This window comes from Ornithodoros turicata, chromosome 1 (genome assembly GCF_037126465.1).
Source record: "Ornithodoros turicata isolate Travis chromosome 1, ASM3712646v1, whole genome shotgun sequence".
Lineage (NCBI taxonomy): Eukaryota > Metazoa > Arthropoda > Arachnida > Ixodida > Argasidae > Ornithodoros > Ornithodoros turicata.
Window position 1 is genome coordinate 140,617,950 of NC_088201.1, and position 21,671 is coordinate 140,639,620.

A 21,671-nucleotide genomic window follows, 5' to 3' on the forward strand; every position below is an offset into this window, starting at 1 on the left:
GAGCGCGATTGGCCTGGACACGCATGTATGTCCGAGAAGACCACTATATTGCTTAGTCCGCGATGAGTAGTGTATAGCCTTGCTCGTTAGAAGTATGTCTTTGTCTAGCCGACGTGTTTTCGATTACAAGTGACATTTGTCTCGCCTGCATGTTCGTGATTAAATGTGCGATTAATCATGCCCGATGAAAAGTGTATTAGCCATCGTTGTTCTGTACCCATGCATACTTTTCCCGTTGCTGGAATATTCGCGCACCTTATTCCCTCAATACCACTTTTTTTTTCTTTTTGCGAGGAAAGTCGCCGTGATGACGACGGTGCTGCCACCTCGAGTGCCGCTTTGCATTCCCACCCCAGATGTAACACCCACCAGGTGTAACCCGTGATGGTACAGCCCATGACCTGAAATAAGATGTGCCATTCCTGAGTCATTAACGAATTAAATGTGCAGAATAATGACTTAAATCAGTTAGGAAGTGATGTATGTGCAGTTAATTTTCCGAGTCATTTCAAGTGTGTATACAGATACAGATTTCTATATCACTGCCACATAGACATTGGGAGTAATGTGATAGGTTAACAACGCCCCATTAATGAATTGGGAAATGCAGTATTATTCGTCCGGAGACGTCTAAAAATGCTTGAGAGCGTTAAATGTGGGTAAAAAATTTCGACTTGGAATTTTCCCTAATTGTTTAGGCTTCTTATAGTACTCGAGTTTTCATTGGCCCTTACTATTGGTCGCAATCCCGATCCCCGAAGGGACGTATGCGCTCGCGAAATCCAAAACACGACGCAATGTACGAGCCCCTGTACTATTGGTGCATGACGGCGCTATTTGTTAGCGTCGGGTCTTTTCATGGCCTTGGACCATTTCAGTGGAGGCAATAAGAGAAAGCTGAGCATCGCAGTTGCCATGATAGGACTACCCGAACTGGTGTTCCTGGACGAGCCGAGTGCCGGAGTGGACGTTGTTGCTCGAAGGAAAATCTTCACCGTGGTGAAGAGAGTCAGGGCTGCTTCGGGGATTTCAATGATTCTGACATCGCATAGGTACGTATCACAAGATTAGTTCGTTTTTTTGCGCTGCATAGCAAAGCTGAAATGTTCCCGGCGAATGCATGGTTTATTAATCTTTTATTTACTTGAGCTGTACGCACTGGTTCTAATGGCACTTGTAATGAAAACGTGGAAAATAGGAGCAAAGGAAAATAGTAGCGAAAAAGAGACAATGTAGTTACGTCAAAGAGCGCGAGAGTGTTGGTGTTTCTGCGTCGTAATATCCTCTTTCAAATGTCGTCGTCATTGACTATGCAGAATTTCATCAGCTTAAATTCAGCAGTTATACGATAAGCGCAGTAATATACTATATCATCCTCCTCTGATGAGATAAAAAGAACTGTTACCCAAAACATAGGACCACTTCACAGAGACCTGAGTTATCGTTTAAGGCTGTAGTCATGTTCAGTCATGAATAGCATCATGGGTGTTGCAAATGAACTGCCTGACACATGCTTATTGCACTGAACTGTATAATTAAGGACTATATTATGGAAGGTATAATACCACAATTACCTGGAAGGTATAATTAACACAACGCTTGAAACACTGTTGGCTTCAGCTGGTCAGCTACAGAAAGAAAGAGATGCACTGAGAATACCGATCTTACGTTGAACAAGAGTATAGACGCATCACACTTCACCAACGGGCATCTCGAACACTGCCTTCAGCGCACCTCACGGCGGCGCCGATCACAACTGTGCAGGCGAGCACATCAATGCCGGCTGCAATGGCTGTCGTCTTGTATGGCGGCTTCGAGAAAATTGATTTGTTACGCGAATTCTTCAGAGATCAGCACTAAGCTTTAACTTGAATTGCCAGTGAGAGAGACATGGATGTAAGTGGTGTCAGGGCCTTTGTAGCTCCAATTGGAGCAGCAAAAATCTGCTTCTGGAAAAGGCATGAAGGAGGCCAATTGGCATTTTGGAGCACATATGCAGGACTTTGTTGTAGAAACGATGGTACGCAGATCGATTCCTTGAACATTTGAGATCCGCACAGGGTCAGGAATCATGGGAAGCAAGGCATTTGCTTAACGTAAACATTTTAATGTAATTTTGTATACTGATATATTTATATCAGTGTACAAAATATTGACTAGCTAGCATGACAAGTTAAAACGTGTACACACTCTTGAAAAGTAGTAATATTTTGTTGACCAGCTGGCGTGATTAGTTAAAACGTACACCGACGCCTGATAAACACCAGTACAACATGAAACTTTCCGCATTGCCTAGAGGCAGTCACAATACACAACCAGACAAACGTTGTACTTTTTGCGCTGCCCATGGAATCAAACTATGGATAATTGTATCAATGTGAGCACTGAACATGCAATTGATCCAGTTGTCCATAATTTGCTGTGCCATGGTCATCGCTGAGACTACAACGTTCGTCCGGTTCCTCCTTTTTCTTTATCTACGGGATACTGTCAATACCTTGAACGCGCTGGAGGAATTTTGGCAATTTTTACTTAGTGTCCTTCAGCAGAATTCTTGCACTCTCCCCCGTCACCGTGTCTTTTGACTTGACACCTTGGCTGACCAGTGTGTGATCATTCAAAAGAAGTTCTTGGAAGGATGCCACCTGCGATTGTTGCCTTTTTTCTTCTCACTTCCCCACCGTGTCATTTCGCGTATAGCCTCAGCACTTCGCTTTCTCTGTTCAGTTTCTTCTCGTTCCAGGCGTTCTTTTTATACTGTGTTCGAATTTTTTATAGTGGTTTCGAAAGCAGTTCATGTCTAGTTTAGGTGAGCCACTCGATTTGAACCTTGAAACCTACATACCTAGATGTGCTTCGAAATCCGCTGCTAGAATACGGCGCTGGGTGCCACAAATTCCTCTAAAGAGCTGTGTTTCACAGAAAGTTGCTGCAGCGGCGGCCATGCCATCTTCATGCGCCCATTGTTTACCGACGAGTGCCCTTGTACACTCCGCTCTCTAGCCGGTATTCTTTTCAGCTGTTGTCCCTCGCCCGCTGCCAGGAACGCGTAGCACTTCCGTTTGCAGGCGGTACCAGCACTCGCGAAGAAGTGCACTTGACGCCTGCAGCCAAAACACGCCTTGTCTTACACAGTGAGTCCCAGAAAACGCGCCATTGAATTATAATAGAAAAACGACGCTACCTAGAATCATGCGGTCAAAGGCAGTTCTTACTACGTTTTTGCCCCCTCGTGACGTGAATGTTATATGACGTAAGCGTTATTATGAAAATTTTCGCGAATTGAATTCTAAAATTTACCAACGAAAGGTCACTTTTTCCTCACCAATGTGAACACCGTGCCTAATTTACTTCGTTTGATAATTTATTTATTGATATCCATACCCTCAAGGGATATTGATATCCATACCCTATGAGTAGGGTTCTGCGTTTTCGATGTTTATTTGTGTTCGATGTAGTATTAATTATTTTTGGGCCGATTCGGCATATGTTTTTCGATGTTTATTGATTTTCGCGAAAGCGGTGTTTTTCGATGTTTTTCCTTGCTTGTACATGGTTTACGCGACAGTTATCGCCGATTAGTAAGTGCAATGTAATTTCAGTGCTGTTCGCGTCTAACGCAGCCTTAAAGGGATTATGAAATTATTTTTTTCTCGTCTTCATCAGAAAGAAAACCTTTTTCCGAGTCTTGAACCAAAATTTTACCTTCATCATGCGAGGAATATTCTCAGGAGCGAATTTAAACGGAGCGGCGAAGGGAGGACAGCTATCGCCGTGCCGTGGCAAGCTGCCGAGCGGAGACACAGCGAGCAACTTGACGGGACACCAGCCGGCTCGGCAACACGACATTGTGACGTGCTGCTGAGCCTCAGGATCGCGCGTATGCGTTCGTCGCGAGTGGAAATCTCTATGACGGCAGCTTCCGCGCGATGGTCGCAGTCCATCGCAGTCGGATCCTGTGGTTTTCGTCGACATGCCGGGACGATGATGAATAGTTGGTTGCCCTAATTTACTTCAATATTCGCCTGGCATGCAATGCCTCATGCTTCCCAGTGACGAGACGGACAGCTTTTGACGCCACGAAGCAATCGGAGCGCCGGAGTGGAAAGACGTTGTGGTGCCATCGACTGCTCGTGTTTTTAGCGGACATTTGCATGATCGAATTTACGAAGGGTACGCTGAATCTCTTCAACGTACTGGATAACGAGCTCAGTGTCGTCTGAAACAAGGTGTAGCACCATCACAATACCTGTCCACACCGGGGAAAGAACATCCACCTAAACGGCGCAAAGGTGTGAGTATTTTTCGTTATTGGGGCTAACAAAGGTCTCTCAGTCCGTGTGGTTCAAATGCTATCACATATTTCAGGATTTCGTAAACAGGTTAATTCTCATCTGCGTGACTCTGCACCCTGCCGCCGCTTATGGCACGGAGAGAGTAAAAAGAAAAAAAAAGAAAGTAGAAGTTACCGAATCTAGTCCCTAAACTCAGGTGGTGCACTGTTGATAAAAGTACACTTCGTTTAGCATGATCTTAGAAACCATACTTCAACAGAATATTTATGTAATATGTTGAACATACGTATCCGTTCTTTTCTCTTCACTCGTCTGCTTTTTTTACAGGTGACTTCCTCAGCTGGGCCTGAAACCCCTTAGGTGAGACAGCATGATCATTGCAATCCGCTATTCAGAGCAGACAAATGCTGTGCACCCTGCTTCCAGATTCCTTACTTCCAGTTTTTTTTTTACCTTTTTGTTATTTGATTTACAGTTTGCTGTATCATGTGCACAAATATGATATTGAGGGGGGGCATTTTCTTGTTTACACTTCTTATCTTATAATCATTGCTCAGTTAGATTACATCATTTGCATTCACCGGAACTGGAGTTGTATACTGTGTTATTTTCCTCTCTCAAATCAGGGCAGCCCATGTGTATGGCAGCTGAAGTCTTTCACCAGGGTAACATGCCAGAAGAACTCCAGCAAGTGCTCTGCAGGTCACCTCTAATTTAAAGGAACGTACCTTTGATGCATTATTCAGTACATCAAAGCAGGCGATTAAATGCAGAGTAAAAATGCACTATGTCCTTATGAGATTTTGTTCCTGCTACAACTCCGCACTTTGTTTCACATTACCAAAAAATAACCCTACCAACCATTATCATAACAGTGGTGTACTACTGTGCTCAACCTGTTCACCTTGCACTGGGCATCCCGCATGCCTGTGCAGCTACTTGAGCCCTTAATTGCTGGTAACACTGGTGCCAATACAGTTGTTAGATGAGCTGTGTGACAGTGTAAAATAGAACGTATCCTGTGTTCTATTAAAAATAAAAATTATGCATGTATAGCATATAATGTGTATATGCAGATGTTAGGTCTTAGTTATTGTACTATTTGAGCGAAATGTCGACATTTCAGCTGTTTGAGCCTGATGCCCTCGTCCTTGACGCACATACAAGTGTGGCCACACCCTCGGAGGAACCTGCATAGCTGAAGACTCTGTCCCGGTGGCAAATGGAACAGTTCTTTCACAATGGAAGCAGATTTCCGTCAGAAGACCAACAAGCAGTTTACTTGAAATAGTACCAATTACTTGTCGTTTTTTTTTTGCAAAATATTGGGCATGCTATGTGAGCATTGGGAATTTTTGCTTCCTTCCAGTTGCCTCAACTGGTGACTTCAAGCTTACGTAACACAATAATATAAGATGGCAATGAAGCAGGCGAACTGGTGTCGTTAGATTGTGTCCCTCAGCCTTAGGGTTATGGGTGTATTGCACAGCATTAGAAACCTGGTTGAACAATAAATTTGTGAAACGACAAACAGTTACCAGAAATAACTAGGATGTGCAGAATACTCTTACGCAATACGCTGCGGTTGAGTTTCTGTAGGCATGGTGGTTGGCAATTACGACGTGCTCAACAATAAATACATAATACGTGACGTGCTCATGAATAAATTCTTGCATGACGGAAGGAAATACAGCCATCTGTGGAACAATAAATGCAGAGTAAATCAAAATCTCCTGAAGGAGCGAAGCTGCTTTGAATAATAACAGCAATGATGACGAAGAACACGAGTTGAAACAAAGGAAAACAAAACATTAGACCACACAGTGCAAACAAATCGAGCAACAAAGAGGGCATCTTCCAAATATCACAGGCGCACTTCACAACGCACTTCCTTTGTTGTCAGATTGCAAACACGTAACGTAAACATAACTGCCATTGACGTAAATATAACTGCAACGCCAAGCAACCACCAGACACTTTCCATAGGTGACGGCGATACAACCAATACACGTTGCGGTGAATAGCTAGAGGCCAACGTAACTCGTCAGCAACACTCTCAAAGCCACGGAGGTGCGCGAGTTCCTTGTTGTGAACGGCCGCAGAGCAGAGGACGAATACATTCGATGAAAAAGTACAGCTCACATGTCATACTTGCCAGCTCAAGTGTAAAAAACGATTCACACACAAGACGCTGTTCATTATTCGCATCTTCGCGAGGGCGCTCGGCCTCTCGCGGTGGTTTGCGAAGCTCCAAGTGGAGGGGACTTTCCGAGCGGGAGTGCCCGAAACGCATAGCATCAGCATGGATGGCGCGGGATGACGAAAGCAGGTAACCCTAGAGGCAAACGTTACTGCTGAGTGCCGGGATGCAAAAGTACACAAGGGAAGGACAGATCTCTCGCATTTCATAAATTTCCGCACAAGGACCAGAAATGCAAAGCTAACGGCCGCCTAGTCAACCGCCGGAAAGAGTGTGCGCGTACGCTGAAGATTGGAAAAGCTCTCACTAGCAGCATGATCGTTTGCTCTCGTCACTTCAAAGCAGGCGATTATTTCTTTCCTGGTAAGTGCATGTGCATTGGTTCATGCAAACACACCAAGTTCTAACCTGTTTATTTTCTCTTTTGCAAGACATGCCATGCGACAAACGGAGGTTGAAAAACACAGCCATCCCATCATCTAATCTACCGGTATCGTCAATCCGCAACGTAGAAAGGGAGGACAGAAAGAAGAAGAAGAACGCAGAAAAACGTAAAGGGAGGTAAGACAAGAGGCCTCATGCTAAAGCCACTGCCGCGATGGTGAGTTCGTTTGCGGTTTGCCCGTAACCCCACAGCAGGAGTGATCTCGTTGCGCGAATTTTTAGAACAGTGCAAGAAAGCGCAGTGTAATGAACAGTTGTCTGTGGAACAACATGCTACCAGCAATGCATGGATGAGATAAGCCTCTAACTTTTTGTTTTTCAGAGTGACCTGTGTCACAGCTCAACTCTGGCTTGTGCTGAGCATGAGCTTGTTTCTATGGGGGAACAAGACAAAGCAGATCAGTTAGAAGCAGAAGCTAACCCAACCGGTGAGGACTTAAATGCAGCAGAAATACCTCTGAGTCTTGGTGAAGCGCCTACAATGTTACCAGCTACCATCCGTACACAGGAGGCGGAACTGCAAGTGAAAACAGGAGACTTCGCAGTTACTTTCTTGTCACTTATAAATGACAACAACATCTCGTCTGTGACAGGACTACGTAGTGTTGCTCTACTGGACGAATTATCAAGGCTGCTCGAGAAGAAGATGCAAATGTCGTCAAGGGTCCTCACGTCAAAAAACAAGGTCGCAATGGCAATGATGGTCATCAAGCATACACTGTCATTGGATTGTGTGTCCAACCTATTTGGATGTGCTCCATCCACTTGTGGTAAAGCTGTCAAGTACACAATAAGTGGACTCTCAGCATTTTTTGAAACAGCTATCACTTGGCCTTCTAAAGAGGAGGTTTTAATGAACCTTCCAAGCTGTTTCAAGCCATTCTCAAAAGTATGTGTTCTGCTTGATTGCACAGAGACCCATGTGGCTCAGCCGAAGTGCCTGAGATGCTGCATTCATACGTATTCACAGTACAAGAGAGGACAGGCACTCAAGTACTTGATTGGTATTTCACCGGCCGGCCTTAATACATATGTCAGTAAAGGCTACGGAGGTAGAGCCTCTGATAGGGCAATTTTCGAACAGAGCCAGCTCGTCAAGAAGCTTTTACCTGGAATCGACCACACAATGGTGGATAAAGGCTTCCTAATTGAAGATACCTCTGAAAACCACATGATTAATGTCATCGGACCACCATTGTTGAGACAGAAAAAAACAACTGTCTAAGCAAGAAGCGCTTCAGACAAAGGAGATAGCTACAGCAAGAGTGCACGTGGAACGTCCAATCCAACGAATGAAGATATTTAAAATGTGGAGGTACAAAGTTCCATGGCATATGGTTCCCGTGGCAGACGATGCTGTTATCATCACAGCAGCCCTGACAAATCTGTCAAGGCCAATCATTGCAGACACACGATTTTTAGGAGTAATGTGTACCACATCATGAAAAATACAAGTGCTGGAATATGAGAAATGTGGACTTTGCAGGGTGTATTTCAAACTTTGAGACAAGAAATCTTCATGTACAGCATACATGTTCTTTATTTACAAATTATCACAGTTCATGTTGCTGCTGCAGCGAGGACAGGAACGATATATGTGAAATAAACCTGCTTCAGGCGAGTCAGCATTTTCCATGCAAAGCACGTGTCAAACGGCACTTCAATCCTCAGGAACGAATTATCTGAGCTCACAAAAATCACGAAGTCACACACAGGTACATTCAACACAGCCATGCAACATTGTATCTGACCATAATAGCTGTGTCTCTTCTTCAAGGACCGCTGTACATTATGCTCAGTGAGAAAATTGCAGCTCTCTAGTGTATCTGCAGTACCACGCTTTTTCCCTTAGCGGGGCACTTTATTTCCTGCAACCTAACTGGTAAGGCATTCTCAATAACAATCCCGTCAGGGGTGCACCCAAGCCATGGGTTTGGTTTGCAAATAATGAAGCCTGTAGTTATCACAGTGGCGTGCATACGATCGGCATACGGCTGTCGTGCAATGGGTTTCATTTTTTGACCGTATCTAGTAGCAGCGTTGCCCCTGAAGGACGAATGGAGTGTAGCTCGGATTTTCTTGTCCCACTCGGTCTTCTTGTAGGTGTACAGTTAGTAGCACGTCGTACCTGTGTGGCACAAATGAAATAAATATGTCTCATGGATAGAGTACTGCATGGTAACTCTAGAGGCCAGATTTGTATGCGGTTATGTGAAAAGTGCATCTTAGACACTTTGAGAAGTAACCGTGATTTTCGACAGCACAAATCGCCTATGGCACATTGCTGGGGCCACGTTGTGTAGTCTTGTGCCTCGAAACCCTGTCCCTGTGGACAAGTCCGCCCTCTCCGCTTCTTCCTTCGGAATATGGTTTTCGTCTTTTGTGTAAATTTTCACGCAGGAAAGGCAAGCTGCACAGGGCATTGCGAATCACCTACGAAACACAGAAGGGCATGATCGTCGTGGCATTCACTGCTTCAATAATTGTTTTTCGTCAGCGCTGTTCGGACATTGGGGATACGTCCCTATGAATCTACTCATTATGGGTAAATCTCTTGTGTGTTGATGCTGGACAGTATGCTCTCAAAACGGGTAACTGCTCAACCAACTTTCTACTCTTGTTGTTTACTATGCCTTCCTAGCGATTTTTCACTGATTGGTGAATATTCGCACTTATACAAAACATCTGAACTAATTTTCACCTTTATACCTACCACTTGTAATATTTTCATGGCTACCGTATTGTTATATACAGGGTTATTCACGAACCATGTCAATTGGGGTTTGTAAGAAAACGATAGAACGAAAAAATATGCGGTCAACGACTTCGGTGCGGCAATTAACTTTGCCATCTTAGAGAAAATACGTTTGTCGAATTTGAACTGCAATAAATTGAAATTTCTGAATTGAGCTCTAAAATTTGCCTAGTTAACATGACGTTTGTTTTTTGTTTTTGTTTTTTTTTACAGAATCAGCAAGCCCACGGCGAACTTGGTCTAATACACAAGAAGCCGAAATCTCTAATGCTACAGCGAGTGCAAAAAAAGTGACACTCGTCTTTTTCTGACGCGCATATTTCAACGGCGCACGAAATGGGCCGATGCCAAGAGAGGAGGACATGCTCCTGCCGTGTACCAATGGGAATCCATGTAACCTCAGGTTATTATCGCGATGTCTCTTCCTTTCCCTTTCCTCTTGTTTTTGGCAGTGTTCTGTCTATCATCAAGGCAGGGACATGTCCTCCTTTTATCGCACCCTTGCGGCCGATTTCGTGCAGCCGTTCAAATAAGAGCCTCAGAAATGCCGATTTTCACTTTTTCGCCACGGGCTTCCTGATTCTGTAAAAAAAAAAAAAACTTCACTAGGCAAATTTCAGAGTTCAATTCAGAAATTTCAATTTACTGCAGTTGAAATTCGACAAAAGTATTTTTTGCAGATGACAAAGTTAATTGCCGCACGGGAGGCGTTGACCGCATATTTTTCCGTTCTACCGTTTTCTTATAAACCCAAAATGACATGGTTCGTGAATCACCCTGTATTAAGAATAAATGTTCACGCAGACACGTCGTCTAGTGTGACTCGTTTTACAGCAAAAAGAATTTCTTTCTGCCACTTGATGCAGCAGAATCGAATGCTACTGCATATTCAAAGGGTGCATCGACAGTGAGAATTCCAAGGTGACTTGACGGGAAAATCCTTGCTGCGGCACATTGGGCCAGTGGGAAACTAGACTGGCCTTCAGTGGATGTGATTGAGCGTGGTTCCACTTCATCTCCACCGAAATTTAGTGGGATTTCTCTTTGAAACCTACCCAATAGCCGCTGCTTTCAGTATGATATTTGTCCAAAATTGTACATTGGGAAAGGGAAATTTCGATCACTTTCAATGAGAATTGTGAATGCGATATCTTTTTAAACCGAATGAGATTTCTGGGCTATTTTGAATTGGGCTGTTTCCCGCGGGGATGTGAACAAAGTCACATGAGCTCAAAATGACGTTTTGTGTGACGCGCGACCAGGACAAGGTGCGGTTGTGCAAATAACACCCGCTTGAGGGTAGTTTCAAAGATGGCGGATTTATGTCACCCCTGTGATTTTCTCCTCGCTGCGACACCCTGCCGGCGAGCGGAAATAGGCTCGTTCACTCGTTAAGTAGAGTGAGCGAATGCGCTGGAACTTGGTTGCGCAAGAACACCATGGTAGTTTCGGTATGGTTTGAATGTGCTCGAGAGGCGGTTTAAATTGATGTTGTTTGCAGCACACCTCTGACCGGGAGGACACGCCTGCTTCCGCTTGCCGCTAGGGTGCCGCACCGATGGGAATGTACACCGCTCGCGTGTTCCGCCAACTCTTGTCGGGACCTGTATGCGTCAGTCATGTGATGCGGCGTTCAATGTGAAAGTACTTCCGAGGAGTTTGCTTTTGTGTGTCTCTCCGTCGTGTTCGCTAATTCCTAGTCGTGACAAAGTCTGTACCTCGCTCCCCAGTTGGAGACCTGCAACAAAGCATTGCACATAAGCCACGAAAATTACTCTGGTGATCGTTTTGTCGGGCTGAATATATGCTTTGTTTTTCAGAAAACGTGGCATAATGAATCAACAAGGAACAGCCGGCCATGTTCTTAGCAGCTCGTAGAGGACGATTTTTTCTACCAACGAAATGAGAGTGTTCTCAGTCATGGACGGCACACTAGACGGGTGTCATCTACAGTTCGAGCGATCGGTCCCCGCGGCAGCGATGTTGCAAATGAAATTGCGTAGCAGCGAAAACATTTTGGGCTTAAATATTTTGTGGGAATGCTTTTCATGCACTGCTTTACAAGTTTTTGGCCATGCTCGGTAATACTTTGGTGTTCCTTTAGAGCAGGACCACAGGAGCTAAACTGATGTTTCGCCCTCTTTTCAAAAGCATCAAATGCCTGTGTGCTAGCATGTCAAGGACGCCCGTATCATCTGCCTTTGAATAATCATCAACAGAAACATTTGCACTGCGATACATAATCACGGATACATGATCAGATAAAGCATAGATCGAGAAGTTACCCGTCAAAAAGAACAGTTATCAGTTAAGTTACCGTGTGAAAAATGTAACGTTAGTAACGAAGTTCTTCAGCCTGAAATGTAACTCGCAGTTACGGAGTCACTTAAAAAAGAAGAACGCGTTACTTCCAAGTTACTTCTGACACAAAAGAGCACAACATAGGTGCGGCGCCGGTGAGCTGTTGAGCTAGACGTGGAGTTGCCTGCGGATGAGTGCAACACGCTTACATCGTTTTCGTTTATGTCCAACAATTTGAGCGCTTTGCATCTTACTCCTTATGGGCGCACAATGGTTCAGCCTCATTTCAATGGCAGCTGTTCTTACTCCTTGAATAGAATACTGTCATAGATGGAATATGAGTTTTTATGGCAGAAAATACCATGAAAGAGCCGGAGAGGAAGCAAGGAAACATGTGGACGTGAGCGAAAAGCGAATTAAAAGTGGCTTGGAACTTAGCTGAAGTTACTTTGCCAAAGTTACCTGAAAAAGAAACAAGTCCCTCTTAAAGCTACCACGGCGCAGAAGTACCGAGTTAAGTTACAAGTTAAAACAAAAGAGCTTAGTTACAGTAACGAGTTACCTCGAAAGCTGAGATACACCCTCGACAACTTCACAACGCTAACGTTATATTGCAATATCGTTTCCTAGAAATAAAAGATAAAGCACAGAACGTGTATTCCCTTGAACATGGGTATACTCTGAAAACACCTGTTTCAGGTTATGTTGGAAACAAATATCGATCATGCTTTCAGATGGGAGATGACTGCCCTCCGATGCCATTACTTTCCACTCCACTTTGGGCAGACTAAGATTGCCCACCAAAATTAATTTTGCGTTTCTACATTTGTCTAAATGCAGGTAAATGCAGGTAATAAATAAGGTCCGCGAAGATCTGAGTTCCACAGTTTGGATCACAATACATCACACATAATATGTAGTTCTGCTTCAGCTTCTGTATTTGCAACGACAACTTCATGGGTGAGGTTGATCGCGACGATGGAAACAGTGTCTGTCGTATGCTAACAGATATCGAAGAACGCCGAAAGAGGCCAATAAGGCCGGAACAGCTGTAACGAAACGCTGCTCCGGCTACTTTTCTTCCCTTACTACACACGACAGATATGTTGAAGAAATTCTCGTCAGAACATCCTGCAACATTTTCACAAGGTCCTAATACACGAATGCCACCGAACGAACCTTTCTCACTCATCTTCAGCTCATGTGCTTTCCTTACGACTGTATTAGTGTTCGATGATTTTTTTTTCGTGGTTCTTCGTCTCAAATGCATAACGATGAGCAAAACAAAAGTGTGCAAGCGGGCTAGGGGAACATCTTACATTATGGTAGATTTGATCCGCCAACATTGCCTTGAGCCTGAGCAAGGTGGCGTACACACAGGGGACACAGACAATGATCGTGATTCAGTTTCGTGACGGTTGTCGGTGTTTATGTTACTTTCTGCAGACTCAAGCAGATGTTGCCATTGTCGAAGTACGTAACCACACATACGGCCACTAAGTAGTGCCGCCCATGAGCGGACAATCGCCCTTTTCCCTTGCATGTCCGTATTAGAGAAGTTTCACTGTACTCATACACAGACCAACATTTGCAGCATGGATGAATGCGAGGCAGCCTGTGACCGCATCGCCATACTGGTTGCGGGTCAGTTACGGTGTCTTGGATCCCTTCAGCACCTCAAGCAGAAGATGGGTCAGGGATACACCTTGGCCATTAAGCTGACCTCCAAAGATGAATCTCAGCAACCAGCATTTGAAGCAGCCGTGAATAATATATTTCCTGGGATAGAGCTCACAGAGTCCCATCAGGTAATCGTATCAGCGTACCAAGTGGTTGAAAGGAATTCAGTGCGTTCAGAAGAAACGCAACATGACGATTTTATTCTAGAGACATAAGTCTAGAAGTGTGCTACTACTGCGACTGAGAGGACTTACAGCGCAGCAAACATCGCTCTGCAAAGCTGTTTCCCGCTGAGTGTTCTCCGCGTGCGCAGTGGCATCCCCGCTTTCTGTCTAAACAGCGTTGACACATTAATATGTTCTATATTGTCTGAGCAAAAAGGAAGAGAACGCGAGTACACGAAGCGCTAGACCGTTTTGAGGCCGTTTATTAGCGGCAAGGGTAACAAATAACTGAAGAAACAGTCAGGTAATAAAGAGCCTCGTTGCGAGTACACAGCACAGAACGTGTTTCTGTGGCGAGCACGAAAAAATGCAGAATTATTTTGCACAAAAATTTACAGGAAATTTTACAGACTCAGAGCGACGCGCGTGAGTGAAATTTTTATGTGATAGCTTAATGTCAAGTGTCTCGAATGTTGACGGAAGAAGCATGGTGCTCTTTTAGTCGCACGTTTGAAGCTCCGGTTATTTAGCCCTACGCAGTTTTTGGATGCTAACAGACTTTGATGTTAAAAACCACCTCCCTACTCAAGTGAGTACACGGATAGACGTGATTTGTCATACGTACGTATATATCATACTCCCTCCCAACTATTTGTATAACAGACTGTGTTGCAAGTTCAGCATTGTGCCGCGCCTGTTTTCCTGCGTTTCATGCAGGCAAAAATGTACATACAGTGTGTAAGCTGATACGATCTCTCAACGTGGAGAGGGGTGATCCCAAAAACTTAGTTCACAAGAACAAAAAAACAAAACAAAAAAGCAACAACAGTGCAGTGACCTTTTAAGTGCATCCTTGAGATAATGGAAGGTTTTCATTCCCCTACGTATACAATAGAAGCTTAAAGGCGCATGGGAGTGACATTTAACATGGCTCGAAATCTTGTCTCATCTGTAAAGTAGTCCACCAGGAGTCACGATGGAAAATATTTTCGCTCTGAGGTGCATCGTCACTGCGCAATAAAATTTACAAAAGACTGTCGGAGGAAGCAGTCCCGGACGAGACATACGAGCCTAGCGTGACGTCGAAACTGCTCAGTGTTTCTCGGCTCACACGCCGCTTATGCATGCTTGAGCTGTGGCATTGGAAGTCACTGGTCACGTGCCCGAGCCCATGATAGGTCACGACGTCTTCTCGTTCGCAGATGCCCCCTTTCCACGTGGAGAGGAGTTTTTAAAGGTGTCCGGAACAGAGCCTTGCGCGTGCTCTGTAGGTTACCCTCGCTCATCCTTCCTTCGCAGGAGCTCATTTTATTCGTTGCAGAAGACACAATAGCGACACCAAAACAAGTGGGGAGGGGAGGGGGGGGGTAACTTCCGTGCTCCCTTAAACCAAATGCCGTAGTACACCACACATGCGAACAGGATGCTCTTGTTGCCATTTCCTCGCACTGCTCTGACAAGCTGCATACATTATTACGTGTTATTACGTGTTTAGGAGCAGTTGAAGAAATGTAGAGTTCTGTCTAGTAACACTTTGATGACAGGAGATCCTGGTGAGACCAAATAAATTGATCTTCTCTCTGCAAAGGAAAGCATGATCAGCATTTAGATATCCCGATAGACAACAGAAGGTTCACATGTAAGGGCTCTGAACCACCAAAGACGAAGTCAACAAGAACAGGAGAAGACTAATGTTGTCTTCTATATTGTAGGCTAAGCATGCAGCATAAGGGAGTCAGGCGAGCTATTGCATCACTACAGTGTGCCCTGAAAACCGTACAGCTAGGACGATCTCGTTCTTATGCATAATGTGCAAGCCATACGAGTCATTGCGTCCTATATAGTTTGTTTTTGTTACACGCCTGACAGCACAAGATATTGCAAATGTGTTACAAAGCATCAATGTTACCGGAACGTTGAAGTGTTGCACCGATGCTTCATGCCCACTTTCATCGTTGTATCAATATATTTGTTATGTCCAACCTAGGTTTCAAAGATTCCGTAAAGCTACATTTGCCATGATGTTATTGAAACAATGTTGAATATGTTATGTCAGTGCTATGTTGCATTTGCATTTCTTCCAAAACGCTTACGCTTAATCAGCAACGTAAATTCAACGCAAGTGTTGTAATCTTTTTGCTGTATTTCAAAAAGATGCGTAGAAGGAACAGTGATTGTGTTCACGGAGAATGATCTGAGTGATATACCGACGGCACCACGTTTGGCAAGCAATATTAATGCAATGCTGCAGTAGCGTTGCTCACAAGACACCGCATCACTAACGTATATTGACGCTGCGCCATCGTCCTTGTATCAATGTGCACAGAGCAGTGTCACACCGGCGGCACAAGCTCCCATTTTAATGTCGACAGCGCTGTCGACATTAAAATGGCTACTACCCCCTTTGGGACCCTCAGTGGACACAGTTTAGAGAAAAATCTCCCACCGAAGCAGATCGTTTGTTGCACTGATTAATTGGCTTCGGTTTACTAAAGGACGCGTAAAAGGACGTAATTCATTGGTGGATAAGGGAGTGGAAGAGCTATTATTCTTTTGCACTTCAGCGCGACCAGCCGCGACCACAATATGTAAACCGAAACTATTCGACTACTCCAACAAATGACCCGCTCCGGGCGTGTCCACTGAAGGTCCACAAAAGGGGTGGTGCCCATTTTATTGCCGACGGGGCCCTGCTTTAGCACTTATGTTTTTTTTTAAGCTCATTTGAAATTGTTTTTAAATAACGAACTCTCATAACGACCTTGAAAAATGACCTCTCCTCATTCACACGGTTCGCAACTTCTAGATGGTATCGGAGAGATACTTGTAAAAAAGAACGTTGGTGAATTAGTTATCCCAGGAATTTAACTGGAACGGCCTGCATATAAAAGACAACAGTGTAGTGCCCCTCTAGTGTTGATTGATTTGATTGATTTGACCTTTTATACACACATTGTATTCCCAAACACGAAGGCTGGAGGGGACACAGAGAAACACTCCCTCTTAAACTCTCCTCCTTAATGCGCCCGTGGTCATTGGATAAATTTGGCGGCTACGTAGTTCTAGTTTTCCTGAGGGAGGGGAATCGTTTGCACCTCCACCAAAATGTCGGGGGTTCGAAAACACACGCTTTATTGTAATGACGATGGGGATGACGACGATGATGATGAAATCTGTCTCACACCATAAGGGTTACAACAATTATGAGCATTGATATTATTAACAAAGCCGCCAAATAATCGCCAACACTACCGCCAAGCATAATACACCCTAAAGGTAAAATTTACACTGACCTTGCAGTACTACACTAACAATACAAAACAATAACTGAATGTTCAAATCACAAAACGGTGGCAATTAAAGAACATTTACCTTTTCTTTTAAACGAAGAAAAATTACAATCTCTGTTAATTTGTGGGGTCAGACAATCCCATTCCTTCACAGAGCGATGAAAGTGTGTGTTTGCCATAATTTGTTTTTATGTTCGGAAGGTTAAATACGCCATTTGTTCCTGCACTTGTGTGGCTACTGGGATGTAGTTCCTCCAAATTTATAATTGGTAAGGTAAGAGTGCGATTAATAGTACGATGCCTAATTTTTAGTACCAGAAGTGCAATTAGTTGTGACACGTCAAGAATGTGTGCGTTAATCACAAATTGCGTGACGCTGCAGAGGTAAGGCAGTTCAAAACCAATCCTAATGACCGGGTTCTGAATGATATCCAATACTGTGATTCATAATAAGATGTGATTCATAAGTGAGTCCCCATTCACATACGTCATATGTCAAGTGGAAATGCACAAATGCATAGTACAAATTTAAAATTACAGACTGTAACAAATAACGTCTAGCTCACATTAGAACACTGATATCACATTATGTATTCTTACTGATTTGTCCGATATGAGGCTGGAATCGTAAGCGAGTATCTACAATGTCCCCAAGAAATTTCACTTCGCGGGTGAATTTTAACTGAGCGCCAAGCAAGAATATTGATAAAGGTGGAAAAACCGCGCGTTGAAGAGAGTGAAAATCATCACGATTGTTTTGTTAGCATTTGAACTGAGCCTATTAGTTAAAAACCACTCAGTTAATCTTGAAATGTCGGCTCATTCCCAGAATTGCGGGACACCTACTCTTAAAGTTGGCTTAACCTGCGAACTCAATGCCCTCCATTGAAGCCATACATTCCGTCTGCTTTCCGTAAAATATCCATTAGTACTGAGGGTTTGAAAACACTGCCCACATCTAGGCAGAAGGTTCCTCGATTGTCCACAAGTGGATTGGTAGCTTGAGACCGTCACACTTTTTTCCTGAGAGACTTATTTTCGCCGTGTTGGCTTCATGGCAGAATACATTGGCGTGTCTTAATCCTTTAATTGCGTCAAAACTAGGGCTTCCCCAAAAAGAGTCCACATTGGGCATGAAAGACTGGCCTGTCTTTGTGCGCTCTGCAACTTTATGCGCAGTTGCAGGAGGTCCTAATTTTTTTTCCCACGACGAAAAAAGTACACGATAGGCCTACGATGGCTTTCAGAGCATTCCTAACCAAATTCTTGGCGCTGTGTTGTTGCTTTGCTGGTCTCGTGGTATAGTGAGCGCGTTGCGGATTTGCGTTCTTGGGTTCAGTACTTGGTGTGGTACTTTTTTTATGCACATATCATATAGCATTTTTTATTTCATTTCTTAGAATGCAGGTACACTTGGCCATAAAATTGGCTTTACCTGCCTGCAGATCACTACCGTAGGCGCGACGTAATTTAGTAGTTTCGATAAGATAGCTGAGTATACTGAGTGTTGCACACACTGTCGTCCACACCTGGAAGCATGGATTAGTTCATGCCTGTCCCTGTAGAAGCAGAACGACTGAACATTCGCCAATATGACTCTTTCGTTAACTAGCTTAACTTGTGTAGTTGTAGCTCCTGTGTGTCGGCGACAGCCCAGCAGCTAGCGCATTGGTACTGCATTGGTACTAATTGACGAACAGCAGGTCTGCAATAGCGATCTCTGGACGTCCCTGTCTGCTCTTTTTAATTGCAATAGAAAATATCCTCGAGCACATCGTTCATATTAATTTCCACTAAAGGTTACACTAACGCCATAGCAGCCTTTGCATCATGAAATTGTTCAAAAATAGACCAATCTATCTACCGTGGCGTCGCTCATGATCATAGTCGGCACCACCAATTATTAATATTAAGATCGTGCCTTTCTCACGTGGACCAATCATTTCGCTTCACGAGCTTCTATAGCGCGATTTTTGACATTCAACGACAACGACATTTGACAACGACATTCAACCAACAGAAAAGGCTTGATGCATATTTCAATTCTGAGCCACGCGTTGCGTTTTTTTTTTTTTTTTTTTTAACCTGAGCACGAGCCCTCGTGCGTGCCCCGCGTACCCACAGTGTTATTGCCGTGCAGATGACTGTAAAAGTTCTCCTTCTTATCTCTCCTCCTCGTCCCTCCGCGAATTTTTCCTCCTCCCATATCCTCGTGCAAATCTGTCAAGTCGGCTTTCTTGCATGGTTGTCTGCTATCCCGCGAAGCCGGCTTTCTGTGTCGTGTCCCTGAATTCTGGTCATGTGCAGCTGCACAGCTAGTTCTGTTAAATTCTGACCAGTCACAAGTAAAGCTCTGTCGTCAGGGTACAAAAATGTCTCATAGAATTTATTATAGTTAGGGAGGTCGCTTATGCGAATGAAAGAGAAGAGAGGTCCTGAAATGGAACCTTGAGGTACGCCAATGCTTGAATAAGCCGGTAGTGAAAAAGCCTTCATGAATTTATCAACTTGAGGTCGGCCAGTAAGGCAACTCTAAGTTAGTTTAAATGCAGGACCCGAAACCCGAAGGCTTGCTAACCTACTTAAAGGGACTCTGACCAGAAGTTCGACAAATCTTTCGTTTGCATCTAATACGAAGGTATAATATGCCTCCAAGCCACACGCGAAATATTTTGGCTGTGCGCGGCGGCAAAGTTTGCCAAACGGCGAGCTGAAAACTGGCTTCGCTTTTCCTCCTCAACTTGCGCAATCGGGGCCGAAATCTAGCCTCTTTGTAGTGGACATCCGCCAATTTCCGTGTGCGTGACGAAAGCACGGGGTCCACGTTTCATTGGGCGCCCGGACCGGAAGTTATGTTGTTAGTGAGTTTGTGAGAGCGCCGGCATCCGTCCGGAAAGCGATCTTCAATATGGACGTCGAAGGAAGAAATGCGGAGACTTCGAGCCCGGAACTTCTTTCTGACCTTTCTGCGATCGAGAAGAAAATTCTGCGTGCTGAACAGCTCGGTAGGCTTTCGAAACGTCGCCGATGCCGCGAATGCGAGACGAAGTTAGAGCTCTATACGAACATCGGTCACAGATGGAGCAAACAGCATGAGTCGCCTGTCTTCAGGTAAGCGATGAGCTTTTTAACGCACACTGTGATCGAACACGTAAACGTTCTCTGAAATTTCGTGTTCTGATATTTAATGCGCACTTGCTGTTCATGGTGCCGGTGTGGCTGGTGTGTCATAATGCCGAAGGAGATCGAATGCTTGTGCTGCCAGGAGCTCGAAAACACTGCCGAATGACTGCAGTATGAGTGCATTACAACCCACCAAGATTTCCAACTTCTATGCTTCAATATGACTGTCCTGAAGGTCGCATATTGAACTCCGTGGGCAGCGCGAACCTATGAGCGACTATATTCACAAGTAAGTCACATGTGTCCTTGTCGAACGATGTTAAAATTTGGGCGCCCAAAACTGGTTTGGTCCTGCATTAAAGTCGTTAAAAACTTCAGTACAGGGCGCAGCACATAAAAAGACTATACAGTGCACAACTCTGAACTGGAGAAAACTAACAGAGGCAAATTTGTAATTGTCAGTGTGCTGTGTCCTGAGTCACGTTTTTATGCATTGCCCTGTGCATAAGGTTTTAGCGTAGGTTTTTAGCGATATTGAGTGTTCTTGATTGTCGATTCAGTGAAAAGTAAAACAATGTTGGTTTCTAAAAGAACACAGCATATGTAGTAATGTGCATGGTGTGGGCAGGTAAACTGCAGTTGCTCTCAGGTACATGTAGAAATGACACTGCACACACGCAGTAATGTAACCGGTTACCTATTTGCCTAAACTATATTTTATGTACATCTGTGTAGATGATGCAGAGACACTGCGTATCGCCAGTTTGCAAGGTAAGTATGGCACAAGCTTGGGAAAAACAAGAGCATGGTCATTCCAGCCTGTGCAGTGAAGAGGGTCTGGCAAGCCTTTCCCACAGAAAATGGCTTCAAGTACACAGGCTTCAAGTACCCAAGATCCTAACTGGAGGTACCTCTTCGCACAGCTCGTCTATCGTATTTAAAATAATTCAGCATCTGTATTTGGGATGATTTATAGCTCTCAGGATGATGCATGGTTCATGAGTTCAATATGTTGTGTTGAAACACAGCATTAGTCCTTTTTAATGAGTCTTGCGGAACGATAGATGAGCACTCCTTTCGTGACATTGTGTACCATTGCTACAGTGAACAATTTCTTGAGCAAGACTGATGAACGAACGAAAAACAGAGTCTGTCTTCCAAATATGTATGTTCCTTGTAACTTCCGTATTTGTTAAGTGACCCATGTTGATGTCCCCCCTCATGTAATCCCTGCGAGGGCCTTTGAGATATATTCATAAATAAATAAATATCAAAACCGGAAACAGATGTAACACCTATCCTCTCTTTGTGTTGATGATGATGATTGGAGTTTTCATGGCGCATTGACAACACAGGTCATAACCTCTCTTTGTGTGAATGATACATAAACATTCTCAGAAGATTTGTACATAGTCACAC

At 44.1% G+C, this 21,671-nt stretch overlaps 1 protein-coding gene across 1 annotated transcript in view; it reads left to right on the forward strand.

The window, feature by feature from the left end:
• Positions 1 to 13,890, forward strand: part of LOC135385990 (phospholipid-transporting ATPase ABCA1-like) — a 246,497-nt gene extending 232,607 nt beyond the window's left edge. The window contains exons 22-23 of the mRNA XM_064615667.1: positions 879 to 1,052; positions 13,590 to 13,890. Of these exons, the coding sequence (XP_064471737.1) occupies positions 879 to 1,052; positions 13,590 to 13,890 (475 nt within the window). The remainder of the gene's footprint in view (positions 1 to 878; positions 1,053 to 13,589) is intronic.
• Positions 13,891 to 21,671: the final 7,781 nt, after the last annotated feature.